The 9,983-nt window shown below is 36.9% G+C and overlaps 1 protein-coding gene across 7 annotated transcripts in view; it reads right to left on the minus strand.

Annotated features, from left to right (window-relative positions):
- Positions 1-9,479, minus strand: part of LOC111374704 — a 23,583-nt gene extending 14,104 nt beyond the window's left edge. Inside the window, exons 1-11 of one of the 7 annotated variants that reach the window (XM_022997412.1) lie at positions 9,088-9,476; positions 8,089-8,159; positions 7,243-7,672; positions 6,520-6,919; positions 6,365-6,436; positions 6,207-6,269; positions 5,255-5,467; positions 3,874-4,476; positions 3,031-3,786; positions 2,025-2,309; positions 768-923 (exon numbers count right to left, since the gene is read on the minus strand). In XM_022997412.1, the coding sequence (XP_022853180.1) occupies positions 768-923; positions 2,025-2,309; positions 3,031-3,786; positions 3,874-4,476; positions 5,255-5,467; positions 6,207-6,269; positions 6,365-6,436; positions 6,520-6,919; positions 7,243-7,622 (2,928 nt within the window). In that variant the 5' untranslated portion in view covers positions 7,623-7,672; positions 8,089-8,159; positions 9,088-9,476. Of the gene's footprint in view, positions 1-767; positions 924-2,018; positions 2,310-3,030; positions 3,787-3,873; positions 4,477-5,254; positions 5,468-6,206; positions 6,270-6,364; positions 6,437-6,519; positions 6,920-7,242; positions 7,685-8,088; positions 8,160-9,064 lie in introns of those variants that run through there. The other 6 variants (XM_022997413.1, XM_022997410.1, XM_022997411.1 and 3 more) reach the window with 6 other exon arrangements.
- Between the last annotated feature and the right edge of the window lie 504 nt (positions 9,480-9,983).

A 9,983-nucleotide genomic window follows, 5' to 3' on the forward strand; every position in this document is an offset into this window, starting at 1 on the left:
ACTCGGTGAGGGATTAGGGCAGGGACAAGGTGACATTCTTTCATTTCATTTTTGTTTTCCTTTCCTCTTTTTTTCTTTTCCTTCTCTTTTCCTCTACTGATTTAAATTTTATTGTTGGAACTATTTTTTATTTTTTTTTAACCATTTTACTCTTGAGAAGCAATGTTTGACGTGCCAATCATGTGATTAGTTACCAGACATCTAGAATAGAATCTGTCAATAGAGATACAAGATGAACATAAATTGAGGAACCAAATGCAAAGAAAAATTGTTACAGGACTCAATGCACATTTAGAATAACGTTGGGGACCTCCGGAACTATTTCCCTTTTAATTAACTTATTAAATGAATCGTGATTGAAATTGAAATAAGAAATTTACTTTCGCAAATACAATAACATATAAAATATGTTATTAAATTTTTATAAGAAGCGCAAAATTCTATCAAAGATCAATTAGCCTCAAATCAGGCTAATACCCAAAATTGACTATGTATTTAGAGTAATGCTATTTATGAGTAATGGTGATCAATAGCAGTCTATGTCAGTGAGATCACTGCCATGTTGTATGCATGAGTAGTTTTTTAAGTATTCAACTCAGCTTAGCTCATTAGGACCTGGGAAGAACAGTTCATTTGTATGTGTTTGACCAAATCAGCATATTATTCTTAACCGATTGGCTGCTCTATGATCTTATGCATCCCATAGGTGACCCATGTTGCTGTCCAAAAAGCTAGAAATATATTAAATATTCGGTAAGTAAACAAACCTGCTCCAAGGTCAAATTGAGATCCTTCGCGATCTTCCGACACTCCCTGTATGAAAGTTTTTTATTGGGTTCATCTCTTGTCACGCACTTGAGAAGCTCAGCTCGTTGCTCAGCTGTCATTACACGAACTGACGTCCATGATCGGGAATGAAATACCTTAAAAAATTATGTTATCCACTTAGCTAAAAGAGTGCAATCAAGGATACAACCAACAATAAAACAGAAGATGAAGATTCCAAATTAATTTAATATTGTGGAACTCTGAGATCAATTTTGAACATTTACTATTCAAATTAAGATGATGGATCCTAGAATGCCCCACGAAAAATTTCAGACGTATAACCCAGCTACACGACAAAAGAGAATCAGGCTGCTAGTAGATAAAAATAATACTATCTAGCCCCATTGGTGCTAGAGCTTTAGTTTAGATGTGCACACTTGATAGATCCTATTAAATAGATCGTGTGACCTTTGTACGGACATCTAAATGTCACCGAGACTAGTGGTCTGGAGCTTAGCAACAATGGGGATGAATAACATTATTCACAGATAATCATGATTTTGATGGAAACTAAAAGCATCTTTATAACTAAGCAAAATCCCATGACCTCTATATGGTGATTTTTTGAAGAATAAGTGGTTATAAAGTAAGGAAATGTTCTGGATTTACATGCAAAATTATTTCATTAGGAGAATGTGCGGTTGAAAATGATTTTGGGTAAAAATAAGATTTTAGGAAATGGGGGCTCAAACAGAGGCAAAATAAAATAGAAGAATAATTTTTTTCTTGATAAAGCAAGAGAATAGAAATAGAGTACTACATCAACTTGCAAAGGGAAGCTATTTTCTTTTTTTTAATTAATGAGAATATATCAATTTCCGTCACTGTAGAATTGAACCACATGAAGCCGAACAGAAATTCAACTCCTGTCGACAACGATTTTTAGAAGAGAAGAAAATTTAACCGAATTTATAAAGAAGGGGCTGTTCAAGTGCATATTCCCATAAGACAACGAACATGTAGGACTTCTCATCCTTTCGACCGATCAGATATCAACAAAAATTGCTTAAAGAGAAAGGATAAGGAAACAAAACCCAACATGTCATCAGAAATGAAAATTGTCTCGCTTACATTGACGGGAGGAGAAATATTCCACCATAACCATCAATAAAGAATGGCTTACAACACACACCCAAATTAGTTATTCAAATCAAATTCTAAAGACAAATATTAAAAATTGGACATTCTTACTATACCTCATGAACTGAAGATCCAGGAAATGCGTGCAAAGCAGCTCGTGATTTAGCGGTAGCATAACAATACTCTAATGTACTCCAGTATTCATCAACGGCTTTTCTGCTGGAAAGAACAAAATCATGTCTAACTTGAGGGCGAAGATCAGGAAAAAGGAAATCGGATGATAATGCAACAGCTGAGACAGGTTCTTCGATGTAAGGTTTAAGTTCCAATGCATAAGTAAGAGTAGTATGTGAGCTGTTGGATGAATCTTCTCCATTTCCTTTACTCAAAAGGCGAATCAACTGTCCAGAATTCACAATTGATACAGCATTACCACAATGGAGTTACTACACAAATTTAAGACCAAAAACTTGAGAACTATTCACTTCTTCCAAGAGGAGAAAAGTATATAGAGAAACATAACTTGAAAATATTAATCTTTAATGTGAGTTCGAGCGCTTTTAGAGGGGTGGGCTGTGGGAAAGCTTCTTTAATAACTCCAATAGATTCTTTTATTTGTTTCCTTCTAGCTAAGTTTATAAAAATAATTCATCTTAGTGAATGCTTAGAACATAGCGGTTCACTATCCTAAAACACAAATAGTGCAACAAAGAATACATCATTCAGAAAATTCCAAGACTGCTTAGTGTGTAGACAAAGAAGCAGTTATACTGTGTTTTATATATTAAAAGTACATCTAAACACATCACCATTAAAATTAAGCCCATGGCAGAAGAGGGGGGAGGGGGGGGAGCATAGGCACATAAAATAAGTCAATTGAGGGATTACTTGCTATTTCCCTAATAAACGGCTTTCTTCCCTTTTGAACATTTCAAAACTACACTCACCCAAGTCCAAACCGAAATCTCTAACTTGAAATGCTTCTAAGCTGGCAGTGACAAGTACTTAGTTAAGCCAGAGAAGTATATGGCAATGCAGCTAGAGTCAAGGCATATATCAGAGCGCATGTGTTGAAACAAAGCACAGTCATACACCTTATTCGACACTGATTATGTGTCATACCTTCAAACGACGTAATATGTCAATTAGCCATGACAATCGTCCAGTTGCTCGAGTATCCATTAGATGCTTGGACTCCTGCACGGGAAGATCTGAAAGTCGAAGACCACTCCTACATTTCTCAATCATATCCTCAAACTTTTCAGTAGAGCCTACAACTTGTAGGAACAACTCTAGTGGCATGAACTTAATGGCCTTGTCTAATTCGAACAACTTACAAGTGCTGTGTGGATTTTTTAAGTCATAAGCATGATTGCTAGACAATAATGCATCATCCCAACCAGGGGAACTGCTGACACAACCCCATAGAAAAATGTGAAGAAGCTTTGTTCGAACCATTTTTGCTAGTACAAATCCATTAGAACGCATCACTTCTGCTCGATCTGCTTGGACATCCAATTTTATACTATTTGGAATTCTTTGTACGCTGTCCAACACAGGAATTGGTTGTCCCTTTTTCTGTCGAGAGTAAGATTGAGTGCGCACTTGCGATTCAAAAGACCTCATCCTATCATGAATTTGTCCTACTAATTCAGGTGATACATTATAAACAGACGGGTGGAGAACCACTTCTGTTGTCTTGCTGCGACCACAATTTGTCAAAGCAGGGACGCTAACATGGATACATTTACAATGTCCTTCTCGCTGAAGTTTGTTCAGAGTACGTTCTAGGGTCTTCCTGTCCATCATTGTATTCTTATTCTTCTCGAGACTCTCGAGGCGTCGGTGTAACTCAGGTTTTATAAGGAACTTCTCCTCCTATTAAAAGAGAAAAAACTTTGACAATTCGAGATAGCAACCAAAAGATCAGAAGACGGAAGAATAAAATTTAGAGGACAACCACACCTGCAGCATTTTGAGAATACGCTGCTCTCTCTGTGAGCTGACAGCACCCATGGTAAGACAAGGATACCTCGGTTGAGATCGTCGCTTAGAAGGCGTTGAAACAGCAGGAGGACACATTTCAATTGGAGCAGTGTTTACAATTTCTTTACTCACTATCTGTAATTCCTCCTGAGGAACTACATTGGTGGGTTCAGTTACAGAATTCTGTGAATTAATTGGACAAAGCAGCGTATTCCGGCCTTCAGCATCCACTTTCATACAGTTAGAAGATTCTGGTTCCACTGTAGTCCATTCATTTTCATCAATATCTCTAACATCATCATTTGAAGTTGAAGCACCTACCACCTGAATAGATTGAGCTAAATTTTCATGGGAATTGAGATCCAAAACATGTTGATTGGATTCTGTGCCTTCCAGCAGTGCTACTTCCGGTAAACTGGGAACCATATTAGTTGCTTCAGGATTGAAGTTACCAGATGACCAAACTCGGTAGCCCACACATCTATTATGGCTTTCTGCTTGTAAATGCATTCCAAATCTAGAGAACATATTAAGAAGTCGATTATAGTACGGCTTATTGCGTATTCCAAGCCTTTTACACACCTGCTAACACATAAAAATATGCAAAAACATTAGCACTCTGCACTGTGAAATTGATGCAACGAACGAAAAATATCACTTACCACTAGAAGACATCTCAAGAAAATCTAATACATATACATGATACACGCTAAGCTTCCACCAAAATAAAGAATTTGCACCATATGGCTGAAATGGAACTACCATTATCAATGGCGATTATTTTCCTCAAACATAGTTCTCTTCCAAAATGTAGAGAAAAGATAACTTCAACTCAGTAACTTGAAATGCAATCTAAATCTATCTTTCCCTCAAAGATAAACCAGAAGAAAGTGAAATTTTATAAGTCATTCTGCTCATAAATATGTAACAACAGAACTCCAAACCGAAACTAGAATGGATCTTCAATTTATTTAATTCATACCAAGAACAGGACGAAGAGGGATTGCAGGTCCGAAACAGAAAAATATCTATTTATGCACTTTCATCTATAAGTGAAGTTGATTCCAGTTCATCAAAAATATCTAAGCAATAACTTCAATGGTTATACTCTGACAGCCTGAACTTTCCAATAGAGGCAGGAAACATGAGCATTATGGCATGTCACTATAAAATATAAGTAGAATGAGCAGAAAGCGAGAATGATTAATTTAGACACCGGGAACTAAAAAATGAAAAAGAATGATAAGGAAAATAAAAGATATAACAAGATGATAGAAAAGTATATCTTGTCAGGAGCAAAAACAGAAATTAAGAAGGAAAATGCATTCCCTGTGGCTGCAAAAGAAATTAATGCACTTACTTCTGTAATTGTCAACCCTTTTGATCCCTCAGCATCAATAATATCATATACTTGGCGCAGAATGGGAAGTTCTACAAGCTGTTCTGTAGCTTGACCTCTCTTTCCCAAATTTATTGGCTGCTCCATATCTATACTATCATGCCCACGTCCATGAGATTTTGGCTCAAAATATGATGGTGAGAACTTTTTGAGCAGACGCAAACAATTAACTTCCTGCGTAATGAAAAATATGAGTAATAAACTATGCGTGAACATTCCTTCTACTTGCATGAGCACAGGTAAATCTAAAATGAGACAGGAGGGAACAAGGGGAGTGAGATTTTTCTTTTGTGAGGTTAGGACTTGACAAAGACTTATCCAATGAGAAAAAAGAACCAAGATTTCAACATTAGTCAAATCTTTTCTTAAACCAATATCAAATAAAAATCGCATGCAAATCGTATAAATCTAGTCCCATACGACAGGATTCCAATACAATGAAAATATGATAGTGTACAGGGTTAAATTTTGGTCAATCTTGACTGGCAGGTAACAACCATACTCGGCACTAGTAGGATCTTGGATCCTACCAGAAATAATTTAGAATTTAACAAATTTTACATGTGGTCGGTCTGATTTTTCGTTACTTATTGTGACACATTTTTTAAACTGAAAATGGTATTTTTATTAGTTTATGATGCACTTACAAGTGTTTCTTATATATGCCTCAACATAGCTAAAAATATTGTGATACACTATTTTATTCACAGCAGAAACCGGTATGACATACAAGAGAAAAGGATCGAGAGACTTGCTACTACGGTATTAATATTGGGTGGGTGGAAGGATAGCTAAATACAAAAGGCTCCCACCACTATGATACTGGGGAAGGCCGCAACGGTCAAACATAATAAGGTATTAAGGTCACAGAATAGAAGATCAAACATATCCAAGTCAAAAGTTTCGAGCATACCTTCTTGTTCGCCATAACACAACACTCCTCTACGACATGAGCATCTTTTAACCTGTGAAAGATCTAACAAGAGATTGCAAGGTGAATTACAGAGAAGATTATTTTACTTGTAAATGAAAAGGGAAGATACAAAATAAATAAATAAATAAGTGTCTTACATTTCTCCAAGCTCTGTGGCCCTGAGTCCCTCGATATCCAAGATCCCTCTTAATATCTGAGACAACCAGAACCTTTGGCAGCAAATACCAAAAGAAGAAGAAGATCAGCCTGATGGGACATATAAAACTGGGTTTGACAGTGGAATATGACTCACCTTGCCCTCTGCCTCTTCGAGTTTATCGCATATAGCTTTTAGTGCCGGTAGAAAATCCTTCACATGCACAACCTCTTTCGCAGTGCCTTCGCTGAAGCCATCGCCAGTTGCAGCATTCCCATCTGCAACCTCACCATCCACGAAGGGTTTATCCTCTTTAATGATTTCAAGCCTCTGTTGACTACCCAAATGCTTCGCATAACGGTATAAGTGAAGCATATTGGTGGTCACAGTGGAACCACTTTTTGGATCGCCTTCATTGCTTGATTCTTTTGTCCTAACAACAGTTGACTGTCTCACAATCAATCCCTGAGTTTCGAGTTTCTTCAGTACATAGAATATTTTGTTCCCTTTTATGCCAAGTTCCTTAGCAAGCTCACTTTGTGTAATCCCATTTGTTCTGAAAACGCAACAAATGAATCGCGCATTAATATTTAAGTTCAATTAAGTAAAATTAAACTGTGTCCAGCTAAATCTTTCAAACTCATTTTCCAACTTCGAAATCAATTAACATTATGCCTGAACCAAATTTATTACTAAACTAGAATCCAGAAAACATTAATGAATTTTAAGAACTCACTCCAACTTATAAAATATCAAACTCACGACCTCAAAATAGATAGTTAATCAAAATAATGAAGCAAAATAAGTCAATTCATTCAAGCATATATGTGACAGTAGTGAGTACAGTGACTATGTAAAGAAAGAGAAATTGAGGCAAACCGTGCAATTGCCAGGCGTTCCAGAGCTCGACGCTGGGGCTGGGAAATACCGGAATCCGAGGCCGCAACATCATAAATTCCAATAAAATTATTCCTCAGACTTTCTGGTGCTACAACTTTTAAATTCATCTGTTCCCATTCTTCAACTGAGTACTTCATCAAATCCTCCTTGGAATTACAAGAAACTTTAACTCCGCTTCCGAACTGAAGGCCCGGAATGTCCAGGAGGTTGACCCATAGGGCCCGCTTCACATCGGGGCAGAGGGATAGACCGTGGGAAGAGAGGGACGAGCCAAGTTTGGGCCATAAGTTCTGAATGGGAAGCCCATTGGCGCCTTGAGAGCATATTTCTTCCAGAGCTGAGTGGACCATGGAATCCATGCGGCAGCGAAGTTGGGCATGTACAAGACCAGTTCTGTGGTTGTCGGGGCCTGAGGCGAAGACTGTAAATTAGGCCACCCGGCCCCCGTGAAAGCAACGTAAATGCAAAATTCAACGGTGTATCATGCGACCCATTGCTAACTTAAAAAACTAACACTAAAACAACAACCAAATATATTATAAAAAAGATTTATATTATAAACTATCAAAACCAACAATGTTTCGAACAATTAGTTAAAAGTCTATATCTGATACCCAATGATTAACCTAAAGAGCAATTACAAAATATCTCAATCATCTTACAGTTAGAGTTTTCAATATAGTTATTATGTGCGCCTGGCTTGTGTAATTGTTGATCCCACAATAATCAATCATTTAAGCCGACCAAGCCGCAATTATATAAGCCGACAAAGCTTCGAATATTTTCAATCTCTTCAATAACAAGTTAGGGCAAATCATTGCTTACCTGAGAAGTAGAAGTTATACGAAAACTGTGGAGTTACACCTTTGAGAATTCCACTGTCACAACTCACGAGCCTAAAATAAAAATTTAACATCAAACGCTCAAACAAATATGAACATGATCATCAAACTTAGGGAAATAACAATTGCACGGGCGCACATTTAATCAAACTTGGAGAAATAACACATTTAATAAAAACTAATCACCAATTCACCATTAAAACAGTGTCATCAACAAAATAAATTAATTCAAATTAGTATACTGGTTGAAGAAACTGAAGTTATCTTTTCTTGAGTTCATTGACATAATAATATCTCAAATTCTCAAATATGTTTTCTCACATTTTACGTATCATTCTATCAAGCTAAGTTATTCAAATTAAGTATAAACTATTTTACATATGATAGGAGATAGCATCAGGAATCAAAATTCTAACAGCCCTTTTTCCAATTTTAACTACCCGGAATTTTCTTGAAATTCTTGCATAACTGGATAGACCTCATCAAGAAACCTCTCTCATGTCTCTGCATTTTCAAGAAAGTAAACCTTACACTATGTATACAGTATATTATCTATACAATACATACAGAAAATTTTCATTTTTCTTCTGGAATTTCTTGGAAACAAAATTTAAATAATTATGTTCATTAATTTCATATAACTACTCTCCCATTTCAATTTGCAATAAACCCTCTTCAAAGTTTAACACCCAACATTCGCCAGCCATTCCATTCCCTTTCCCTTCCCAACTCTTTCCAAGAACTTCTCTGAAATTCAAGAAAACTTCAAAACAAGAAGAGAAATCCTTCATAATGGACGAGACGACGAGTCATGCGCCTCTCTCCAATTACAGTATACCCCGGCAACCCCACGGCCTACTGCCCACTTAATAAAAAAGACCATTTATCAATTAAAATCAAGCCATCAAAATTATAATAAGTAAATGCCTAAATGTAAATGGTAAAAGGGTTGAACTCACTAGGGAAGGGAACTCGAACTCACTCGTTCGACAACAAAAATGCCCAGCCACTCGACAGAAGTCAGAAGCAATATGTCAGATCTCAGATGAAGCCCAGGTACAAGGAGTGTTTGAAAAATCACGCTGTGGCCTGTGGGCATTGGAGGTAGGAGGCCACTCGGTGTTTGAACTTACTAGGAGTCTGAGACAGTGGCCAGTGGGACTCTAGGCTCCAGCTAACTGAGCGAAGGCAACTAGCCAAGCCGCGAAGAGGAAATCTGGGATTCTGGAACTGGAAAACCTCAGGACCGGCCCTGGGCATGTGATGGTGGTTGAACGGTGGTTTTGGCGGGGCAATTGAGATTCTTTGTGCGTACACGAGAGATTGGATTTGCAGGGTTTGGTCAAGGGTTCGAAACGTTTTTCCAAGGGTTTGTGATGCTTAAAATAGTAGTGATGCAATTATAGAAAATTTTCATTTGCGGTCCCTCACTCATAGAAGGATTTCAATTTGGCTCCGTATTTAGAGGAAATAAGTGGAAATGGCCGGGTCATATTTTAACTTTGACCGTTGACTGTTTTTATTTAAAAATAAATAAAAAATGAATAATTGAATTTAAAGATCAAACCGAAAAATACTCATCCTGCTCCTCCACCTTCCATTTGTCTTCTTGTGACAAACAATGATGTAACACATAAATAAAAACACTCACTATAGTCGTGATCCAGTAAATCAGAGATTGGTCACCAGTCAACACCGTCACCAACAATCCAATCGCCGACGAACTTTTTCTTGTTGTGTTTTGGGTTGTTCTGTAAATTAGATAATGATTTTGATTATTAATATAATGGTGTGAATATTAAATTTAATATTTCTCAATTTATTGTTGGTTATTTAGGATGGATGGTTGATTACTAGGGTAGATTTAGATGTTTTTTG

This window comes from Olea europaea, unplaced genomic scaffold (assembly GCF_002742605.1).
Source record: "Olea europaea var. sylvestris unplaced genomic scaffold, O_europaea_v1 scaffold1279, whole genome shotgun sequence".
Classification (NCBI taxonomy): domain Eukaryota; kingdom Viridiplantae; phylum Streptophyta; class Magnoliopsida; order Lamiales; family Oleaceae; genus Olea; species Olea europaea.